Source organism: Lipophrys pholis (assembly GCF_963383615.2).
Source record: "Lipophrys pholis genome assembly, chromosome: 9".
NCBI classification, from domain to species: Eukaryota; Metazoa; Chordata; class Actinopteri; order Blenniiformes; family Blenniidae; genus Lipophrys; species Lipophrys pholis.
In genome coordinates, this window is record NC_137639.1 from 20,421,338 (window position 1) to 20,444,618 (window position 23,281).

General features: G+C 40.6%; 5 protein-coding genes across 7 annotated transcripts; 3 read left to right on the forward strand and 2 right to left on the reverse strand.

Moving 5' to 3' along the window:
• Positions 1-989: 989 nt before the first annotated feature.
• On the forward strand, positions 990-5,808 carry tlr21 (toll-like receptor 21; the record flags this gene model as incomplete). Of its 2 annotated transcripts, XM_080470746.1 has the most annotated exons (2): positions 990-1,080; positions 2,399-5,808. In XM_080470746.1, one exon carries the CDS (start codon positions 2,498-2,500, stop codon positions 5,393-5,395), a length of 2,898 nt encoding a protein of 965 aa, XP_080326872.1. The 2 variants fall into 2 exon arrangements, with proteins under 2 accessions (XP_080326872.1, XP_080326871.1); XM_080470745.1 differs by lacking the exon at positions 990-1,080 and having other exon boundaries at positions 2,648-5,395.
• prr19 (proline rich 19) lies at positions 4,878-9,419 on the reverse strand. The gene is made up of 4 exons (XM_080470748.1): positions 9,341-9,419; positions 7,011-8,282; positions 6,789-6,865; positions 4,878-6,654 (listed from the first exon to the last, which is right to left on the reverse strand). The coding sequence occupies exons 2-4, from the start codon at positions 8,266-8,268 to the stop codon at positions 6,010-6,012; spliced, it is 1,980 nt and encodes a 659-aa protein (XP_080326874.1). The 5' UTR covers positions 8,269-8,282; positions 9,341-9,419; the 3' UTR covers positions 4,878-6,009.
• A 227-nt stretch (positions 9,420-9,646) lies between these two features.
• Positions 9,647-14,782, forward strand: pafah1b3 (platelet-activating factor acetylhydrolase, isoform Ib, gamma subunit). Of its 2 annotated transcripts, none has more exons than XM_080471674.1 (6): positions 9,647-9,703; positions 10,009-10,097; positions 10,509-10,598; positions 11,464-11,580; positions 11,754-11,876; positions 12,273-13,651. In XM_080471674.1, the coding sequence occupies exons 2-6, from the start codon at positions 10,017-10,019 to the stop codon at positions 12,531-12,533; spliced, it is 672 nt and encodes a 223-aa protein (XP_080327800.1). In that variant the 5' UTR covers positions 9,647-9,703; positions 10,009-10,016; the 3' UTR covers positions 12,534-13,651. The 2 variants fall into 2 exon arrangements, with proteins under 2 accessions (XP_080327800.1, XP_080327799.1); XM_080471673.1 differs by having other exon boundaries at positions 9,664-9,870; positions 12,273-14,782.
• A 672-nt stretch (positions 14,783-15,454) lies between these two features.
• On the forward strand, positions 15,455-17,402 carry LOC308114345 (uncharacterized protein). The gene is made up of 5 exons (XM_080471157.1): positions 15,455-15,585; positions 15,682-15,726; positions 16,093-16,173; positions 16,321-16,395; positions 16,586-17,402. Exons 1-5 carry the CDS (start codon positions 15,528-15,530, stop codon positions 16,696-16,698), a joined length of 372 nt encoding a protein of 123 aa, XP_080327283.1. The 5' UTR covers positions 15,455-15,527; the 3' UTR covers positions 16,699-17,402.
• On the reverse strand, positions 16,888-23,115 carry ceacam1 (CEA cell adhesion molecule 1). The gene is made up of 11 exons (XM_080471156.1): positions 22,788-23,115; positions 22,394-22,687; positions 21,075-21,356; positions 20,705-20,971; positions 20,226-20,498; positions 19,715-19,966; positions 19,334-19,609; positions 18,995-19,246; positions 18,600-18,884; positions 18,103-18,357; positions 16,888-17,883 (listed from the first exon to the last, which is right to left on the reverse strand). The coding sequence occupies exons 1-11, from the start codon at positions 22,837-22,839 to the stop codon at positions 17,795-17,797; spliced, it is 2,577 nt and encodes an 858-aa protein (XP_080327282.1). The 5' UTR covers positions 22,840-23,115; the 3' UTR covers positions 16,888-17,794.
• Between the last annotated feature and the right edge of the window lie 166 nt (positions 23,116-23,281).

Sequence of the window (23,281 nt, forward strand, 5' to 3'; positions counted from 1 at the left end):
GTTTGTGCAATTACACAAAAAGACGACTGCTGTTCCAGCTGACAGCAGCTCGAAGACGGACATGACTGGTCTGTTTTGGGTCATTTGTCCTTGATTTTTGTGCCTCTGATTTTGGCCTGTTGAAATCCGGTATGGTTTATTATTTTAGTGAAACACCTTCTGTTTTCAATATGAGATGTTTGGTTTAAAAATGAGCAGATTCGTTACGCCTCCTATGGGGGAATTTCTTGTGTGGCTTCCACTTCTCGGTGCCACTGGACACGGCTTCCTTCAATAATAGACCTGCTGTAAACTGCCCATGTGACAAAATACCGAGATGTTAAGACATCTGAAATACGCTGCTTTTGGTGGAAACATCCCTTTTTTTATGCCCGTATATGATCTCAATGTCAATGGATATGAGGCGAGACCATCATTTCCTCTTAGCTTTGCTTTTCTCATTGTCATTTATTTAAAAAAATACAAATAAATAAATACTCCATGAGGCTGACGGCGCTTCTCCTTCTCTGATTACTCGCTCTGCTGAGAGGTTGAAGTCAGTTCACGAATAACGATCAGTTGTGGTTGTATCTGGGCATTTTTATGAGGATGACTTTTAGTTGACACTGACACTGGTGTCAGGCCATCCCCACTTTATAAATGTCTCAGATGTGGACAGTAACTCAGGCAACTCAATTGCATAAGTCATTGGGGTCAAATGAATTGGAAAAAAAAAAAGAAGCAGAGATTTACAGCAACAGTGATCCTGTAAAATTTACATACTATAAATATTAGTCTCCAAACAATGTTTTTCTTTTTTGTTGGCACAAAATAAAACTATACTTATCATGTGCCCTTTTATTTGTCTTTATTGTTAATTTTGTCTTATGTTTAATTTGCTATAAACACTGCAAGCAAAAACACTAAAATAAAATTTGTCTTGTGATTCACCTTTTTGCATGTCATTGGCTAGAACTGTATTTAAAAAAGGAAGAGTGAACTGTGTGAACACCAATGTTCCTCTTTAAGGTGTTTCTTATGGATAACATGGCAAAGTTCTGTAATGAACCAAAGTGAGCTGAGCGGCATTCCTTTGAACAGGTAAGACTTTCATGTTGAAATAAAATTGACTTTAAATTTGGAAACAAAATTGTACTGATTAAACAAGTGTTTGGGTTTTGTAAGAGCTTATTGAACATTTCATTGTGAATTGTTAATGGTTTACAGATAAGTCAGCTCTTACAATAAAACAAACCCTTTAAACATACAAGAAAAAAAAAAAATCTAGGAGAGTTGTTTCTGTGTATAATTCTTTTTGCTCTTTATGCTTCTTTCTTAGACATCGCCAGTGCCGATGTGTAAGACAAACAGTTTTATGAGTTTCCTTTGCCCATGAGGAAGTGGATCCTCCTCAGTCTTGCTTGTGTGAAAATAGTTGGTTTTTATTTTACATGAATTCACAATGTTAAGTGCCCACAGATGACTACAAACAGTAGAAACAATAGTTTGCCAATAGTGCCTTATATGACGTTTGTGTAATAGAAATGTCTGCAACAGGAAAAAGTGAAAAAGGATATGAAAATTCATCCAAAAAAGGGGAAACTGAATACGACTGGTTACAATGAATGCTGCAAGAAATTGGTGAAAAAGGCTGACTGGTGAGACGTTCAGGCTAAAACTGTTGCTGATGAAAGTATTCATAACAAATGTAGGACAACATTACTCTGATGAAGAATTTGGTGTGCTCCTCTTATTTTCACTACGTTTTGAATTCAATTTGAATTCAATTTTATTTATGCAGCGCCAAACATTTCAAGCCACTTTCACAGGGGAAAAGCAAACAATTCCACATGAACAAGTATAAGCAACGATGGGAAGGAAAAACTTCGATTTAGCATGACGAAACATGCAAAACCGGTCTTAGAGGTTGCAGCTTTTTGCTGTTTCACTTTGGTTTGAGTCAACATGTTCCTGATTTTAGAGACATTACGCAGGTCCTGCAGACTTGTTTAATGTGGAAGTTGACAGATAAGTTCTGGTCAAAAGTGAGTTTTTCACAGTGCTACTGGAGGTCAAAGTAGTACCATCCAGTGTTACTATATGTGTAGATAATTTCTGTCTTGGATGTTTTTAGCCAACTATAATAGATCCTGTTGTATCTGAGTTCAGAAGCAGAGATTTAAATGTATATTTTTTCGATATCTTTCAACTGTCGTACAAACAAAAGACTGACATAAAAATGCCTAAAACAATCTGAAGTAGATTTTTTTATCTATTTCATATCTTACTGGAAAGGAAATGAGACAGCCACGTGTGTGCAAGTGGCATATTAACGTCTGAGGAGATTGGATTAAGATTCACTGTGCAAAGGATTACAAATCCTGTTTCAACTTGAACTGTAAATGCTCCCTTTCCGCAGATCCCTGTTCCTGAAAAACCCAGAAGCCTTCTCAAAAGACATTTCTGACCATACAGGATCTGGTGACAGTCGTCTGAAAGGACGGATCCCCTGGAATAAATGGCCACTTCACTTCATCACCTGCTGACGGCTGCAGTTGTTCTTGGTACTGCTGTACTCATCAATGCATACAGCTACAACAACTGCATTGAAACTTCCAAAAATGACCAAAGAAAAACTTTTGAGTGCATCCATCGAAATGTTAAGACCATGTCTGCTTTCATAGAGGACCTGCCATCAACTGCCATCAACCTTACCATCGCCATTACTCCTGTGAGTCACATTCCTAAAGACAGCTTTGTTCATCTGCGCCACCTTCAGAACCTCAGACTGGATCACAACCACGTGTCAGACATCGACCAGTTAGCTTTCCACAACTTGTCTGAACTAAAATCTCTAAATTTGTCTTTCAATTACATCTCATGGCTCAACCCAGATGTGTTTCAAGACCTGGGCAACCTTACTTTCCTCTCACTGACAAACAACACACTAAAGCAGCTCCCGGAGAGGATTTTCTCCACTCTTCTCCAACTGAACACTTTGATCATGAGGCAAAACTTTCTGACCAATTTCTCAGGAATAGCTGCATCTGTGTCACATCTAGGAAATCTGAGAATATTGGACCTTTGCTTCAACCGTTTGACCTCCCTCACTCACACAGAAGTGACACTGCCCAAATCTCTGACAACGTTGTATGTGTGTAGAAATAACTTGCTTACGCTGGGATGTAAAAGATCATTTCTCACATCTATACGCGTTCTAGATTTGTCAAACAATGCCCTGCTCCCAACAAAGGCTTTTGGAGGAGTGGACTTGGAAAATATATTATATCTGCGTTTTCGTTCAACAAGTGTCAACATTCTGGAGTTTTTAAACCTCAGCAACATCAGGGCAAACCACATCGATTTCTCTGACACTGGTCTAAATAACACCAGCATGCTCAACGACCTTTGCAGAACTATGCACAGGAAAAGGGTGAAATATATAAAAACTCTCACACTCGGTAGCAATAGAATCAAGAATCTATCAAACTTCACACTGGACCAATGCCCTAATATAACAGCGTTAGATCTGTCCGGCAATAAACTCAAGTCCACAAATTGTCTTACATTTCTCACTGGACAAACACACATAAAGAAGTTTAGCGCAGAACACAACAATATTAAATCACTCCCGTCATGTAGAGCACAAAACATGGCTCAATTAAACAACTTGACAAACTTGAACTATCGATACAATCGCATCCTCACAGTCAACCGTGATGCTTTCTATCACACACCAAACCTCCAGACTCTACAACTTAACATAAACACTATTGCCTTTCTCCATTTCAGTGCTCTGAAAGGTCTAAAAAGGCTCGAGATTCTTCGTTTGGACAATAACCTTTTAACCGACTTGCTCTCCAACACATTTGAGGATCTAGTTAACCTACAAACCCTCAACCTACGAAACAATAGGATTTCTGTCATTTTCAATGGGACCTTTCACAGTCTTGGAAATTTGACTATATTGGACCTCGGAGGGAATAAGATCACACATTTTCAGCCATCTGGCCTTGATGGACTTAAAAGCCTGTCCAAACTTTATCTAGACGGGAACAACCTCAAACAGATTGACTCTTCCCACTATCACGTATTCCAAGGTACACTCACAGTGCTGGATTTACAAAATAATCACATTTGCTTCAACTCGGAAAGTCAGAGATCACCATTTCTGAATCTCAGCAAACTCAGAGACTTGAAATTGAGCCAACAGCAGCCTCATGGCATTGCTGTTTTACCAGACACCCTATTCCGTGGCTTGCATTCGTTAAAATCTTTATATCTAACTGACAATAACATTGTTCATATTTACCCTACAACTTTTGATGATCTAACAGGTTTACGGTTCCTCACACTGGATGGCTGCTGCGCCGGTGTGACACAGCTGCAAACAGGAGTCTTCAAAAACCTACGGAATTTGAGCAAATTGACCGTTGAAAATATGGGCATGCAAAACTTCTCAAAGGAAGTTTTTGGGAATCTCACGCAGTTACGCACACTGCAGCTCAACCGTAATGTGATGCAGAGCATTCCTGTCGATGCCCTGGAGAGTCTACCCAACCTCCATTACCTTGACATTCGTGATATCCCTCTAAGTTGCACCTGCACAAACAGCTTGCTGCAAAACTACACTCTAACAGACGAGAGAGTTCAGGTGGCCTATCTCTACAACCTGCCATGCCAACAGGACACAACACAAAAGTTCTATAACTTTGATAACAAGGTTTGCTTTATAGACCTTGGAGAGGATCTATTTTTCTGCACAGCAGCTGCAATTTTCCTCTTCACAGTAATTCCTTTGCTGTATGTCAAACTGTACTGGAAAATGAAGTATAGCTACTATGTCTTCTGTGCGTGGTTTAGTGACCAGTGGCGCAGTTTCAGAGATGAAAAGGAAACCTGCAAATATGACGCATTTATTTCTTACAATTCTTCTGATGAACAGTGGGTCGTGGAGCAGCTGCTCCCCAACCTGGAAGGGAATGGATCATCTTTTAAACTCTGCCTTCATCACAGAGACTTTGAGTTGGGCCGTTGCATTGTGGACAATATAGTTTCCGCTGTATACAGCAGTCGCAAGACTATTTGTGTGGTGAGCAGGAGCTTCCTGCAAAGCGAGTGGTGCTCCCTGGAAATGCAACTCGCCAGCTATCGGCTGTTTGACGAGCTCCGGGACGTTCTTCTGCTGGTGTTCTTGGAGAAACTCTCAGAGAGGCAGCTGTCATCCTACCACCGCATGAGGAAAGTCGTGTTAAAAAAGACTTATCTGCAGTGGCCTGGCTTGGACTGCACGGACCAGCAGCAAGCTCAGGACTTATTTTGGAACCAGTTACGAAGGGCAATGAGAACAGGCAGCAGACTGGAAAGGGAAGAACTGGACCAAAGGGAATGCTGTGATGTTCCCTCAACAGTTTGATGATTTTACGCCAGATGGAAACTATGAACGGCAGAAAGATGTTTCATTTCACAGTAAACCTGTAAGCATGATACTTGTGTTCTGCTGTGGGGGAGGAATCTTGAAAGCACGCACAAAGAATTGTATTGTGAGATGAACAGAAACATCTTTTACAGACAAATGAATCAGCAAAACTCCTTTGTCTTGTGGTCAATCTATTTTTATATTTAGCAATGTTTGACACAGAATATATCAATTATACAATATGTATACATTTACTCAATGCATTTAAACGCAGCCTAAATAAACAAAAACAAAAAGCTCTCACAACAAACATGGTCCGCTAAAAATATTTGCTTTGTCAATACTTTTCCATTATAGTCCCGGCCTAATAGATGTACAGTACAGTATAATAAAAATGCTCCAAAGATGCAAATAAAGCATAATTGTGTGTGTGTTTTTTCACATAAAGACGAAAGAGGTGACCCTCAAGATGACATCGAACATAAATTTAAAAATGAGTTTTAATTGAGGTTTATCAACATAAAACACATTTTCACTGGCGATTAACGAAAAGATCTTTCTGGTGTCTTTAAACAATCCGGTACTTTTAATTTTGAAAGGTTCACCACACATCAGTACAATCTCATGGCTGGAAAGGACCAGTGCTCTGGACTTGGAAACGAGGAACGTGGAGTTTGTGAGCCACTTTCAAGCATGCGAGATGGGGGGAAATGAATCATATCAGTGTATTTGTTGCTGTGAGATGAACAGGTCAGGTGGGCGTGGTCACAACATTTGTTGAAAGCAGAATAATGACGGTTTTGAAGAGGGCTGTAGTTTTGAGCAGAGATGGACGGAGCAAACGGGTGCGTGTTGGTTCTAAATGGGTCCTGATGCTGAGGAACGTGCATCTCTTCCATTGAATATAAATCTGTATGCTTGTCTTGGTGAGTGAAGGGAGGCTGCATTTTGCTGTCACAGTACTGTGAGCCATAGCTCTGCTCTCTAACTGCGTTGGTTTGCTTCATAAAGCTGCTTTGAAAAGAATCAAACACAAGTGACTCTTTGCTCTTTGGTCTGAAGAGAGCGTCATGCCAGTGTTGAGAGTCGGAGGCCTTTTCATCATGGCACAACATCGGGGAGGTAGCAAATGAATGACTTGCTAAAGACTTGGATGACTGGAAGCCCAAGCAGAACTGAGACGAGTCGGTGGGTTGGACCAAATCTTCCAAACCACTGACGGAGGTTTCCTCAGGAAATGGGAACCATGCAGCAGTCTTCAATCGAAACAACAGAAAGCACATTTGTTATAAGAGTCTGGAGTCATAAAGTTTACAGAAGAAAGGGAATGAAAGACATGATTCGTAACAAGCTCAAATAAGAGAGCAGCTTTGTGAATTTGGAGTCTTACCTGTTGAGGAGTCTGATATAGTGGCACATTGGACTTCCAGTTTGAATGTCTACGCTTTGTCCTTTTCAGAAATGCATCTAAAAAAGATGGAAACAAAACTGAAAACCTGCAAATAAACTGCCCACCCATCTATAAACCAATCTATATCTAATTCAGGATCCCGGAGAGCTGGACAATCACACACATTCATAATCACAACTCACTCTCTTTTGGAGTACTGACCAGTTGACGGAAGGTGATTGTCTTCTGTCCCAGTAAAGCCATGATCCGCATGCTGGACTGCCTTGGTGGAGGTTTTATCAAACTTAGGACAAGCCTGCAACTCCAGCAGGTTCTCCTGTAGCCATGGTCCGTGTTTCTCATGCAGACATTTCAATAGCACCTCCCTGCTCTCTGACACCAAGTTTTTCATTCTTCGAAATGGGAACTGCAAGCTGTCACACAAGCCTGCTGCCACCGTACCAACAGACTTGGATACACATTTGAGATCTTCTTGTCTGAGTTGTTTATCAAGGTTACCAGCAGTGATCGAGGGTGACAGTTGGAGTGGACTTGGGCTGATGGCTCTGGGTTGCGTGTGCGGGCCAGGTACCCCCGGGTTGTCTGGGGTTTGCTCAAGAGTAGAAATAATGTGTTTCTTTGCCTTCTTGCTGAATGTGTTCACATTGGGTCCGTCAATAATGGGGGTGAAATTGGACTTTTTGCCTAATTCAGACATCACATCGTTGGACTTCTTGGTCATGGTTGTTACTGGACTGACGGAGCTGTGAATTAAACTTTTAACACTTCCAGGTGAAAGGTCAAGTTGTTGCAGTGGCCCCTGCTCAGGTGTAACATCTGAACCTTCATCACTAAACTGAAGGTTTTTCTTTCTCTTCTGGTGGCCATCATCATTAGCTGGTTTCTTCAAAACATGAGCATCAGCATCAACAGCCACTAAGCCAGCGGTGGGGCATGATGCCTTCACGTCTGTTGAAGGTAGATGTGAGGCTGCACTTTTTTTTCCCTTTACATGCTGTCCAGCTGGCTCCAGTTTTTTCTGCTCACTGAGCAAACGTTCAATGTCAACAGACTTCACCTTGTGGTTAAACAGGCCTTGGTGGCCTGTCAGACGGCTGTCTGTGATGATACTGCGTTCCTGTGCAGCTGGAACAACACTTGGAAATGGTGCATTTTTCACTGAAGAACAGTGGCAGCAGTTATGGAAACGTGCTGCGTCTTTACTCCAGTGGCCATGGTGGTGCTGGCGATGGGATTTGATATTCGAGGTCACTTTGTAAGCAGCTCTGTTCTGACTTCTTTCCTTTCGGGTCTTCAGGTGCTTCGTTTTGTGCAGCCCGTGTGTCTCACTACGGTGGCTCAAGTCTTTTGACTCTGCAGTAAATCTGTTTGGTGATGGACAGCTTTTACATGCGACTTTTGAGTTCTTGTTGAGAACCGTTACCTTCGGTGATGATGTCCTGCCACATTTGTGGTTCATGCTGTTTAGGTTCTCTAGAAAGATAAAAGAAGTCAGGAGAAGTACTCGTGGGGCACAAAAGCAGAACTATAAATATACAAGGAGGCCATTTGCACCACAGTGAATTGAAGTTTTGCAACTACAAACTTGAGTCGTTTCATGAAACTTTAGTAGCAATGTCTAAATTCATGTTTCAATTATTTATTTATGCAAACTTTAACCATAAAGACCCTACATCATGTGACATATCTCAAATGTTTGTCTTTTTTTTTTTTCTTCTAAAGTATAACACTATATTAACTTATCAATGCATTTTGTCTTGTGGCCTTTAAAGTTAGAATAATATGTAAGGGAAATACCTAAATATAAAAAGAAATTCAAATGTCCAATGCTTTGCCAATGGAAGTGAATGGAGTTGAGGTTGAAATTATTTTTCAGATTTTACACAGTGCAATGTCACTCATCCACAGCAGCAGTTGGAGTGGGATTAAATGAGTAAATGAATATATAAATGCCAAAGTGGCCTTACTCTGATTCTGCCATGAGCTTTGTTTGTTTGTGAGACTGTTATACATTTTACATAGTGAGAATAATCCCGTTGCATTGTGTGCACAGATTATAGGGAAATGGCTGAAGAAGTATGAATGTATGTGCACCCTCCTTACATCAACTAACTATAATAAATATTTGGTGGATCGGTTGACATATCACGTGGACTCAAATCGTGAGTAACACATTGTTAAAAGTTACTATGATTTCCATGTATGTGTACCATATACCAAGTTATGGCACAGTGAATTAAGAAATGCGACTTTTCTTATCTGGAAACAACATTTAGATAGTGTAAACGGAGAAATAATAACCATTTTTCCAAACTGCAGTAGTAATTGGCGCACAGCGCCTCCGCTCGTTAAATCGTTAGAAAACAGGTAACGTCCGCCATCAGGTGCAATTTACCTGCAGGCAGACAGGTGTACCCAGCTACAACTACAACTGCTGAGAAATATCATATACAGCCGAATTGAAGGGAGCACACAGTCTAAAAGCAGTTTAAGCAAACAGAAAAAAAATGTTTGTCAAACTTCTCGCTCACCAGAATCTTCAGCAGTGGGTCAGTTGCTCAGCATCGCGGCGCAGCGCTGAGTTTGCGCAACTCCAACTCCCATGAACACCAGCACACTTGGGCGAGTCCACTCACTCAGGCAAGGAGGGGAGATCCTCTCATGATGTATTCCTTTTTACGTAAAAATGCTTTATTACCGCCGTACATATATTTTGCGTTTACAAATGCATATTCTAACTTGAAAGCAATCGCAATAGTGGCCGTAGAAAATATTAATCAGCTTTTTAAACGTAAAGTTGCATAAAACGTTGCCCCACGGAGGCCAATGGTACAACCGAGCACGGTAAAAATCTACTTCCTGAAACTGAATTTGGAAGATATTTTGATTTAATGGTAAACTATTTTTTCTCTATTCTCTTCATGTAACCCCTTTTAGAGCTCGGCAGTTTTCCCATATACTCATTCCATATTTGTATAAACTATCGTTGGTGCATGTTAGTTAACGGTACAATATCGGATCGTTGTTGTTTTTAAACTACATCTATCTTGTGTCTTAGCAGGTAAGCTAGCTACCGAGGCTAATCTCGTCCATCCACCACGAATATCGATAGAAGGAAAAAATACATGCGGTTGGAAAAAATGTTCATTGCTGTTGCTAAAAGTATTGAACACTCTGAGTGACTTGCTTTCCCAAACAGGTAGAGTCATGAGTGAAGAACAGCGAAACCCTGCTACCACACCCGTCCCCTGTCAGGACACACAGGGAGATGGACGCTGGATCTCTCTGGTGTGTAACGTAACACGATTACTATTTTACCTATTCTCCGGATGTTTACGAGAGTGTTTACTTTTTCCTTCTTTTTGTTTGCTAACATTGAGATTTTGAAGATAGGCACATATCCGACACTGTAAACATGCATGTTGTTCTTTAAGATTCATCATTACTAATTTTTAGGGATTGTTTCAAGAGTTTGGGTTTATCTTTGTATTCAGTGACGTCGTTGACATGGTGTTGATGCAGATGCAATGTTTGTGTCCAGATAACATTTATATAAATATATGTGCTCATGGCATTTAAATTGAACACATTTTCTTAGGCATGATCTCAATATTTGAACACGTGCCACATCTTTTAGGGTCTTTGACTGTGTAAAGAAAACACACAAGCGCATACAATTCTGCCTCTTTCTCTTTATAGCATCACCGCTTTGTGTCCGACAGCAAAGGCAAGGAACCTGAAGTGCTGTTTGTTGGAGACTCCCTCATTCAGCTTATGCACCAGTTTGGGGTAAAACACAGATCACATTCATACACTGATCAGCCGTAACGTCACAATCGCTGACTGTCAGGAGAAATAATCCTGATTACCTTGTTACAGCATCTCTTAGTCGGTCAAATAGATCAGTCAGTCAACAGATCTTGAAGTCGATGGAGTGAGGAAATAATCACAACTGTAAATGAAAGACAATTGAATTGTGTAGAATGGACCACAGCATTTCCAAAACAACTGCCATGGAGAGTTTCTGAGCTGCACTAACCACAGCACAAAGGATTGAATATATGAAGTTGTAGTCACATTATCAATGTTGCATTCATTCATATGTATTTATTCCTTGGATAAGAGATGTAAGCATAACATAATCAATGCAGAATGAAAACAAGACAAGACTCTGGGTCCTGCTACTTTTGTCAGTCACCTATCTAAACAGCATTGCAGAATATATGTACTCTATTGTTACTGCAATATTCTCTGACTGCCCTGACCTCATTCATCAGGATATGGGGCTTCCTTGGCCTGCACTGCTCATGTTGTGGTGGAGGAAACTGAAAATGTGTTCAAGGTGTTTATTTGGCCTCCAAATTCCTCAAATCTCAGTCTAATTTAGCACATTTGGAATGAGCTGGAAAAACCAGTCCAGTCTACACAGGCCTCTTCTCTCAATCTATACTGGACCTGCTAAACCTGATTCTTTTCTCTTTGGCTCCGATACCATATGAGCTCTAGGGTCTCTGCAGTTGTATGAAGGTGGTGGTTATAATATGGCTGATTGGTGTTTATTCTGAGTGTTGTTGTAAACCTTTGTGCATGCTATTACACTGTGTCAAGTCGGTGTTCAACACATGAACTTTTTACTTTTGTGGTTTGTTTCCAGATATGGCGGGAGTTGTTTTCTCCTCTACATTCCCTCAATTTTGGCATTGGCGGCGATGCCACACAACATGTGCTGTGGAGACTGAGCAATGGTGAACTGGATAACATCAGCCCAAAGGTACAAAAATATGGCCAAAAATATCTTTAAAAAAAACATGATCACACTTCTTCACTTTCACAAACGACTGATTGTGCTTAACTTTTTGATAAAATCTGAATTCCGGGTACCTTGATACAAGCTATTAACGACATGTGCTCAGCCAGACATTCCTTTCTTTCTTGTTGTCGTAGGTTGTGGTTCTTTGGGTTGGCACGAACAATCACGGTCACACTCCAGAACAGATCTGTGAAGGCATCATGGCTATTGTCCAAGTCATCAAGAATAATCTCCCCCATGCCCACACGCTTGTACTTGTACGTATCCTCTCATGCATTCCTAAAGGAAGCGTTAATGTCCTCGCCGGTATGTTTTTTTGAAATGGGGATGTGACACTCAAACTACACAGATGGGTCACCCCTTTTAGTTTCTTCTCAGGTTACTGAAAGGAGGTGGATAACAGGGTACTGGATACTTTGTAATGCTAACCCAGTTGAATAATAATAAAAGGGTCATTTCATATACTTCAGAGTGGGTTAACAATGGTCAGGATGTCAAATTGGTTTGGTTGAAACACTTGAGTTTAAAATTTCATGTGTGCGACTCTGTGATGTCTCACGGAATGTACTTTTTCTTTTTTTTGTTGTAAACAGTATTTTTCCATCACATGTGGCTGTTTAATATTCATAACAAAAGCTTGTCTTGTTTTCCAGGGTTTACTGCCCAGAGGTAAAACACCAAACCCTCTGAGAGAACGAAATGCCACGGTGAACAAGCTGGTTCAAAATGCCGTATTAGCGCTTCCTCATGCCTCCTTCCTCAACGTGGATCCGGGCTTCGTCCTCTCCGATGGCACCATCTCCCATCAGGACATGTACGACTACCTTCACCTGACCCCGAAGGGCTACCAGGCTGTCTGTAAACCTCTGCACAAGTCTATCACGTCCCTCCTAGATAAACCTGCCGAGAACTGAGCTGCCAGGGTTGCATACAATACACTACCGCAGTGGTCCACATCCCTGGTGCCAAGGAGCCCCATAATGAGCTTATTAACATCTTGAATTGTTTGAAGAATCAGTTATTAAGGGCTAAAAGCTGCACAGATATGTTGTGTAAAAGTCCTCTCCCTGGCCGGGGTTGGAGACCACTGTTACAGATATTGGGACCATACATTTGTTCTTTTGTTGACGTGTATGTCAAAAATACTTTGCAAGAAGAAACTTATGACCACTATGACAAAATCCACTGATTAGGCAGCAGTTAAGAGCGAGTTGAAAAGGTTGGGGGACTCTTTCAAGTGTCTGATGGGATTCTCTGTAAAGCTTCTTTATTTTGTCATTTTGGTTTCTCCGTTTTACTGAGTTTCATAAGTTACCTTTTATTTGGTAATGGCTTTACTGTGACGTCTGTATTATTTTGTCCATGCTCATTTGAATAACCAAAGTTTTGAGTGTGTTTGTCTACATATGTGAACAGTTGATTGTTACTGTGTTTCCTTTTCACTAGTCATGTTATCCAAGTAATGTACCTCTTTCCTTCACCCACTATACATTTTCTTGTGAGGGGATTTCTTTTTGAAATTGTATTATTGCTCCATCAAGTTGCTTATACTTCAGTTCAATCTTGTTTTGCAACAGTTTTGATGTTTTACTTCCCACTGTCATGCTTCTAAACCTCTGAATAAGGATGATGCTACGAAGCTTAATGTGCTAATGGCTGTGAAAGTGATGAAAGAAAAGCATTAAATATAAAAACAGATGGGGTGATGTTGATTGTCACTGATGCAGAGCCTCAACTTGAGGATGTCCTTGAATTTCTCCACTGGGTTCAGCAAACGTTCACGTCGGTGTCCATGGCAGAGTTATTGGTTTTGGGTTACTGAGATTAATCCTCTTTCAGACCTGATTATAAAGAAAGTGAGTTGTTCCTGAAACCTGAGACGTGTGAGCAAGTCGGGCTTTGCACCTTCACAAAAAGTTTGCAATATTTGGCTTTCGGGTGAAATTTCAGGATGAACCTAAAATGCACTAAAACTTTGACGGGTTAACTTAATGTGATCTTCTCTAAACTTGAATACACATGTTCAACTCTTCAATGTTTCAGTTCTTTTTGCGCAACTTGCTGTTCTCTAACAAGGAGCTTAATGGGAAAATTCACGACAGGTGTTTCATACATGAATCGACGAATACATTTCCAGGTTCAATTAGGATTGGTATTTAAACAGTCGTCATCATGCTTTTCAAATTTTGACACCATTATATAATAACTGATTAATAGTACATAGAACAACGGTACATTTATTGTGAACGGAGCCCTGTTGAACCGGATGATGAATGCCACTGTACTGCAGGCACATATAAGAGAGGTGAGATGCATGTAAAGCCGTCTACATCAGTGTGATCCTTGTGCTCGACCACCTGCCAGTACCTGAACACACCACCAGGCACAGGCATCATCTTGCGCGGGCCAGGGAGCATTTATGCTGGATGAAGAACCGGTGGGCCTCGGTGCTGTTCTCTGATGAAAGTCCATTTACGATGAGCATGAATGATGGCCGCCAACGATGTTGGAGACGCCAAGGAGAGTGCGATAATCAGCCACTGTCGTCACCAGACGAGCCTTTGGTGGTGGTTGTGTTAGAGTGAGCAGGTGTGTCTAGTTTATAGAGGATGGCCTACACTTTGTGAATGGTACCGTGACAAGGCCATACTACTTGAATAATATCATTAATCCAGTCAGTGTGCCCCTACATGAACAGTACAGGCCAAATTTTATCTTCAAGGACGACAATGCTCCAGCTCATTGAGGTCGGATCATTAGAAAATGGCTACGAGAGACAGTGGTAAATCAAATGGAGTAGCCTCCACTTTCTCCAGACCTGAATCCCATAGAAAACTCCTGGACCCTGAGTCATTAAGTACAGTCTCATAACTCTGTACCCCAGAACCTCGGTGACCTGATGGCTGTCCTTCAAGAAGACTGGGAAGCCATGACACCTCAGCAGATAGGTCGACTTGTGAACAGCACTAGATGTCGATGCTCAAGGTCACATGACAAGTTATTGAGACGTTGACATTTTTTTGTATACATGTTGTTAAATTTTGTTTCAATACATTGTTTGAGATGAGAACGTCACCACTGCATCCTTCTACTTTAAAGTCTTACTGTCATGATATAATATCAGTGTAGCATGAAGTTTATATGTTTTCAATAAATGTCACCCAAAAGACAAATGTCTTCAACATTTTGATTAGTGTGTCACTGAAATACTAATAATTCTGCACGGCAGTGAATCCAATCTTATGACTTACAGTAGAATATCAATTACAGTAGGTCAGCTTATAGTGCATGTTGTTCACAATAATAAGAAAGTGTTGGCAAAACTCTAAAGTTCCATTTAAGAACTCAATCTCAACTGATATATTCAAGAAGACGCTTTTCAACGCAGACCAAAGGAAAAATCTGGTTTAGTGGGAGACAGTGTTTCACAAGGGAGAAAAACAGTGGTGGCTCAGTTGGTGGAGTGGAGGGTTTGATTCCGCCTCTCGCCTTGTCCATGTGTCTAAACTTGTTTGACCAAGACATCAAACCCCAAGTTTCCCCTGATGGCGTGCAGACATTTCTTTGTGATGAGGTTTCGGCGAAATGATCCCCTTTCACTGCAGCGCAGTCTTGTGGAAATCCCTCAAAGCAATGAGCCATTGCTCAAAACACGGGCAGATTTGTTGGCAAACTTACATGCTGGCAGTTATTCACAACCACCCTCTGAAGATGGGTTGTCCGGGCAAGACGGGCTTCATTCATCTGGCACCTGATGAATGTGCCACAGTTCTGATTTCAAACATCAACACCATCCTTTATAAAGAGTCAGAACAAAAGGTATTTTATTACCTGACTGGGACTGGGGTTGGAGTACATGCAGGATTCGTACCTGTGATCAAGCTGCCAGGGGTTCATTTTGTTGCAACATGGTGCTCAGGATGCTGCTGCTGTTGGCACTGCTGATGTTCAGTGTTCACAGTCAAGGTATTGCATATTGTATACTTAGTGTATACAATATAAAGATTTATTTTTAATAATTAGTAGAAGTAAGCTTACATGTTTTCTTACTTTTTTTCAAAGGCATTCCTGATGAAAAACCCTTGACTGTCAGTACATTCACTGATGGTATGTGACTATGATTTTAAATTTAAAAAAAATATTTCAGCTGTGTTTTTTGTGTTTAGTATGCTGATATTGAATACGTAAGGTATTTTTCTATTTGAACATTGGAGGGCTGCGGCATCTTTTTAATAGCACCTCAAAAGATGTCGACTTTATGAAGCTTTTGGAGACGTGTAAGCTTTGTTTTTTTATATATATGTTATCTATGTTACAAATCTTATGTTTTCTTGTATTTGAACAAATTTCCTGGCTTTTAACACTATTGCATTGCTTAACTCAACTTTATTACATTTTTGTATTGTCATACCTTGATTTTAATGATTTTGCAAAAGGCTAGGGTTCTTCGTCTTCTTCTTTTTATTATTATAGGCTCTGCTGTTGCAGAACCTCTGACATCTGCGCGTCCCATCAGCATGCCAAGAGAAGGCAAACGACGATGTAACTGCAGAGGTAAAATTTGTACTTTCAGGAATATGCATATATTCTCATCTTCTAAGTCTTATTTTTGTGTATACCTGTATTAGCAGAATGTATTTCATGAGTCCCAAACCTCAAATTCCAAATTCCAATATATTGATGTGTATTTGGGTCACCCAGGGAAGGAAAGCGAGCTGGTGAATACACCCTGTCGCTGTCAGCCGTCTGTCAGACGCAGAGGCAGGCGTGGAAAGTGTGAGTTTTTTAATCCAATATGCAGTAAAAGTGTGTACAGAAAAGTTATGTGTTCAATACATATCATGACATGAACTTAGAGGGGATTATAAACTCACAGGCTGCAAAATGGATTTAAAATATTGCTGAAATTTTATATTTTGTTTCTTGTCTCCCTCTGTTTTTCCTTTCTATGTGAATCAATTTGAAGCAAAGAGACTGTGCCAGTTGAAAAAGTACAAGCATCTGAAGACGTGCAGCATTATTTTCAGATCGAAGAACGGCGGAAAACCTGGGAAGTTTGACCCCAGTGTCCCAATATGAGCTTCCCAATTATGCTGCACACTCATCTGTCATTGTAAGGACCACTAATACATATATAAACACTTTCTTTTGTTGTACACAGGCTTGTGTATTCAGTGTGGATGATAGTATTTCATTGAATAAATTTACCTATGTATCTGTGAACCTGCACATTGGCTTATATAATCAATAAAGCCCAAACAAAATACATGATGTTGATATTTGTTTATTGAATACCAAACAAATACAGGAAATCAAAACAGGATCATCGGTTCAAAGCACACAAACACCTTGCAGTTTTATCACCATCATGCTTCAAACTGCAGCTTTTTATTATGAATAGGGGTTGTTCAGAGAAAAAACTCACATGCTTGAGAAACTATGCAACAGTATTAATGCACTTCCCCCAAACTGGCCTCAGGACAGTGAAAACAGTGAACACATTGATAAAACAACTACCTTTGCTTGGCAATAGTTAAACACAAAAATCAAAGCAGATGCTGCTATAATAAGACGACTGTTACCTCCTTTGTCAAGTCGACATTAGGAACATAGTTTGTTTTCTCATTTATGATAAAGTAAGGCTGCAATAAAAGTCTCGAGAAGAGAAGTGTCAAACTAATTTTAAGTCATTTGCCCCATACAGACCCATGTGACCTCAATTTGGCCAGAAAAGTAAAATGATACTCATTCAATGAATAATTAAACTTCAATTTCAAAACTCCATTCTTAAAATGTTCTCATTTAATGCAACCTTTCATGACCAACATCTTTCAGGCTTCTTTGTCTCACTCAGCCGGATCTCTGCAGCTTTCAGCATGCCTGTTCATTAATCCACCCACGCAGTTTCGATTCGATGCTAACGCTATTTTTCTAGTACAAAAGTAGTAATTTTTGACTTCAGCATGGTGCTGTAGTGTGCTGTTTAGTTCTTGGTCTCAGTGACAAAGATATGTCTGCTAATCTTACTGAAATAGTGCTCGTCACAGTGAAAGCTGTCTTTTTTTTTTTGGTAATTTTTGTAATGTTATCCCATGGGCCAGAATGGAACCTCCGCTGGACTCGACCCGCCAGCCATATATTTGACACCTGTGCTCAAAATGGACTTCTCGTCTTCTCAGTTAAAGAGCACGGTGGCAGACAAAGCAAAGAGAATGACCAACGTGAGGCTGCGTCGGGATGCGAAGTAGATGGCAGAGTCCTGACCTGGGAGTGGAAATAATGAGAAATATACAAAAATGGCTTCTCAGAAAAAAAAATATCGCAACAATGGTATTAAATGTATAAAAAGTAATAACAGAAATCAAGTTTATGGAAGTATTGCATTGTGTTAAGCTCATACTATGCTTTTCAGATATCACAAAATTGCTTAATGCAAACATTTCTAAGAAGGTACTATGATATGATGAGGCAGAGGTCACTCACCTCCGAGAGCAAACATTTTAGTTTGGTACATTGTGATGTTGGTCACAGGGTTCCTCGCCTTACATATGTAGCTCCCCAGACTTTCAATCGCCACCGGGAATGTGATGACAGACCCATTCTTTACAGGCGTTGAGTGGTTATTGAAGAACCAGTAGAAATCACACTCTGGATAGGAATCCGCAGAGCATTCCAGTGACACCGATAAGCCCAGCTGTACTGAAGCTGGACCAGTGATAGTCACACTCAGAGGACCATCTGCAAGCAGACACAAGAAGCTGTTAATAACAATAATAACAAAAATACATTATGCAATATTATCACTTCAATAAAAACAAATGAGATTATGAACCTGACAAGAATAATATGCTGAAGAAATGACAATGAAAAGTCGAATAGGAGACAGTTAAATGATCACATATTGAAGATACAACTATCTGAAGGTTTCTCATGTAACATTTTAGAATGCAAGAAGTGATGTTTCCAATTAGCACACTTACAGTTGACCTGGAGCATGTAGCTTGGACTCTTATGGTGAGCAGCCTGATTTGTGGCGACACACCGGTAAGACCCGTCACTGTATGTTGTGAGTGGGGAGAAGAGCAGGGTGTTGTTTTCCATGAGGTAGGACATGTGTGGGTGAGTGCTGGAGTTCATGCTGAGTGTCATGTTGTCCTTCATCCAATAGATGGAGTTGTAGGGTCCAACAACAACACAGGTGAGAGTGAAGTTTTCATTGTTGATAGGACTTGAGCTCTTATGGATCATCACTGACTCAATGGCCTCTGCAGACACAACACACAGTAAACTGATATGGTTAGAAACCTTGATTGTACTTCGATTCATGAAAACTTTTAGACTCGTGTCATTCTTTCCCACACTTGCTATTTCATACCGATGACTGTGAGCATCTTGGTGCTTTTGCTCATCTTCCCTGTCACGTTATTATAGGCCTTACAGGTGTACTCTTTGCTCATGTTTAAAGACAAAAGGCCAGTCGTAAACATGGAAGTATTGGAGACAGAATTGTTATGGTACCACCAGCTGAATGTGCTGGGAGGCTCTGACATGGCAGAACAGGTAAAAACAGCTTTGCTTCCTGTCTCAGCGAATGCTGGCCCCTCAATGACGGGTGTTTCTGGTCCATCTGCAACGAAGAGAGAAGACAGTGGACAACAACACCTTTACAGATGAAGTCTTTGCTATATTAAATATTCCTGAATATCATACTCACAGATGACAAGGAGCATGTAAGGATAGCTGGTCATGTATCCCACAGCATTAATAGCTTTACATTGGTAGTATCCAGTGTCATAACGATCCACTGGCATGAACATGGCTGTTTTGTTTCTCATGTAGAGAGCAGTTGTATTGTCTTCCTGCAATATCACTCCATCCTTCATCCAGTAGATGTGATCATGTGGTCCTGTTACGTTGCATGTTAAATTGTATGGATAACCCTCCATGGCGGAACCCATTTGTGCAACCACATGTACATTTGTTATTGGATCTAAAAAAAAAGAAAAAACACCCCGCAGAAGTTGTTTAGTTCCATTTTGAGCCACATTGTCCTTTTATAGTTTCGCGTTTAAAAACACTAATGTTTACGTCTCACCGATGACTGTGAGCATTTTGTAGCTGCTGCTGTTTCTGCCTGTGATGTGGTTGAAGGCTTTGCAGATGTACTTCCCACTCATGTTCAAGGTAAGAGGAGGTGTGACATACACAGACATGTTGGAGACGTGATTGTCATTGAAATACCATTTGTAATGGCTCGGGGGATTGGATGTGGCATTGCAGCTGAATGTGACATTGCCTCCTGTCTTTGCCACGTGTGGTCCTGTGATCATCGGCATCTTTGGTCCATCTGAACACATGAAATCACTTTCAATGGCAATATGTCCAAATTGCTATATAGTTCTGAATTCTGATTAACATCAGCAGAACTATAAAGCGCTGACTCAGCTAATACACCAAAACATCCCTACGGTGAAAATAGCTCTGTGCATAATTGCAGAAGTGTACCACTCAATAACATGACGTAAAAAATTAGATGGTATTTCATGGTGTCACTCTTATTTGATTCTGAACATTCATAGTTAATAATAATAATAATAAATACTTACAGTAAACCATGACGGCGTAGGGGCTGCTCGTCATGTTGCTCACAGGATTTAAAGCTTGACATTCGTAATATCCACTGTCAGAACGTTGGACTGGGTGGCGAGTCAGTGTTTTGTTGCCCATGCCAAACACAGTTGTATTGTCAGCAGAAATAGGATAGCCATCCTTTTTCCAAACAATATTATCAACACTTCCAGTGACTTCACAACGCAGAGTGAAGGACTCATGGAGTATCGCTGGTCCAGTATGATTCACCACAACAGAGGTTAATGGATCTGTGGAAGTTAAAAGGTCGTTTAGAATTTAAATTCAGCAGTGATTGTGATCAGGTAAATCAGAACTACAGCCGGAAAAGAGAGATTGGCCTAACAATGTTATTGTCCAATTTACAGAAAGAGACTAATGAAGCATGTTGGACCAAAAGTTCTGTCGCGTCGTTACAATTATTGTTTGCTCTAAAGGCCCACAAATCCAACCTTACCCAAAACCCAGATCCTAGCACTCTTGCTGCTGAACCTGGCCGTCACTGAGTTGTGAAGTAGGCATTTGTAATTTCCAGAGTCACTTTCCATAACATTTTGTAGCATAAGATGCGGCCCAGAGTGGTTCAGGCTCATTTCATTCAACATCCACTGGATAGTAGCTGGAGGGCTGGACATGGCTGAGCATGACAGAGTGATATTCGATCCTGTTTTATATGTGGTCACCATGGCGGGCATGATCGTTAACGATACATTGCTTGGCCCATCTGATGATGCAACAAGAGAGAAATAGTTTGAGAAGTTAGTCCTACAATTGCACTTTCTTCATACAAATGCTTATGCATGGGAACATTTACTGTTGTGACTTACAGTTGATGGTCAGAGATACATGGTTACTGACTTCATTGCTGATGCCATTGGACACGTTGCATCTGTACGACCCCTGGTCATGGTGGCTCACGCTCATTATTGTCAGAGTGGCACCTCCATTACTGAGATAAATGTTCCCACCAATCGTGACGGTTGAGTTTCCTTTCAGCCATGTATAAGACAACGACGAGCCATTGGTCACAGAGCACATGAGAAGTGCTGTGTCATTGTATTCCACCAGATGTGTTGCATTTGCCTGCAGGGTCACATTTGAAATAGGCACTGCAGAGAAAGAAATAGCAATCACATTATCAGGTTTGGTTGAAAACGACCATTTCACAAGTCTGTTATAAAAGTCCAGAATGTCATATTTTAGTTGGAATTCAATATAACTGGGACCCTATGATTTCCATAATGCAGAAAACATGCAAGGAAGCAGAAAAAATAAGGTAGAATAACACAATAGTTACCAGTAAATGTAAACATAGTATTTATCTCGTACTTTGTTTTGCTTGGTTAAATCTTTACATTCAACATGTGAGTTCACCTGCTTTGTGCATTAGAAAAACAAATCTTAATAAACAACCTTTGGAAAAGCCAACACACGGCTGAATGAGTCAGCTGTTTAAGCTGAAGTAGAATGTTAAATGAAGTTAAGTGAATTGTTCCGATGAAATGTAAAAAAAAATCAAACAAACAAATTAAATCACTAACCAAAAATATATTTTGACAAACAAAATGAAGAATTTCAAAAAGACCTCTTTAACCTCAAACAGTACGCCTTCTTGAAGACAATGTTTTGATGTGCTGTTGGTGAACTCACCAAAGTTAGCTTGTTCTCCACCACGTTTAGTCTTGTAATACAAGATCGCACCACAAGGTAGTGTCTTGACTCACACAAGCAGCAGGATTAATAGTTACTCGTCAGTGACTGGAGTTCTTGGGTACTACACAGGGGTGAAGTCTATGTAACGGCTATGTTAATCATGTTTATCGACTAGATTCAATATGAATAGCTGCAATCAACCAAAGTGATTTGAAAGCGAGAAGATGGACAGGCTGGCTTTAAAGTGACTCAACACTGCCCCCCCAAAGAGCAAAGTGTGTAACTGAAGAAAACACAATTTATGACTAAAGACAAGCAAAATTTGTGACAGACTCAAGACATAAACTATTATGAAACACAAAGAGCAGGTTTGGGAGCCTTTCAATGATTTTCAAGAAATTATAAACTTAAAGTAAAGGGGAAGTGGCCCATATATGTCAGGTTGAACTTAATCAAAATGTACGTGTCCATGGGTTTTTGAGAAATCCTTTACCTTGAACTGACAGTGTTAAATCAGCACGAAAACCAGTCACAGCCTGCAAGGTGAACACTCCAGAGTCCTCCAACTGCAGAGACTCTATTGCGAGTGACGAAGTGTTTCGATTGAATGCTGCCCGTTCGGTCCAAGGAGCAACAACGACGCTGCCTTCTGCCGATATAAACACAACCAGAGCGTTGTTGAATAACCATACTCCAGAAGGGACACTGGTTGTGCTGCGGAGTTCAACGCTGCTGCCCACTGGTAGGGGGTTCTCAGATGCAACTATGTTCTGGCCTCTGGCATGATCTAGAGACAGAGTAGAGATATAATCAGGCACCACCAAAAACAAATTATTTATGTCCAAACAATACTGTGAAACAAGAAGAAGGGACTGATTCATTGTTACCTGTGAAGGTGATCATGGCCAGAACCAGGACAAACATCCATGAAGACTTCATTCTGCTCTTTAGTTTTCTCCTCTGTTGGAAAGTTTTCTTTCAGCTTGAAAACCACAATTTGACTCGGGCTTCAGACGACTCAAATCCGACAATTCTGGTGTGGATTAATGCTTCACAGCAGCTAATATTTGCTTTCCATCACTTCACCCCTCTGTTCTCTTGAGGCAAATGCAAACCGCTACCATCAGCATGCCACCTCCCAGTCCCTGACACACCTTGTTTTGCCCTGGTACATAAGGTTTTCATCCGTCACACCTAGGAGCGTCCATTTACTGTAAACTGCAAGCTGACATTTTGTATCTTATAACCAACCAAGAGAATCTCATGGGACGATTGTGTAAGTGACTCAATGGAGCACCAAGAATGTCACATCAAGACAGTGGGATCACCAGCTCTCGATTCAGAGCAGTAAAAAGTACAATGTGATGAAGCTGAACACTGT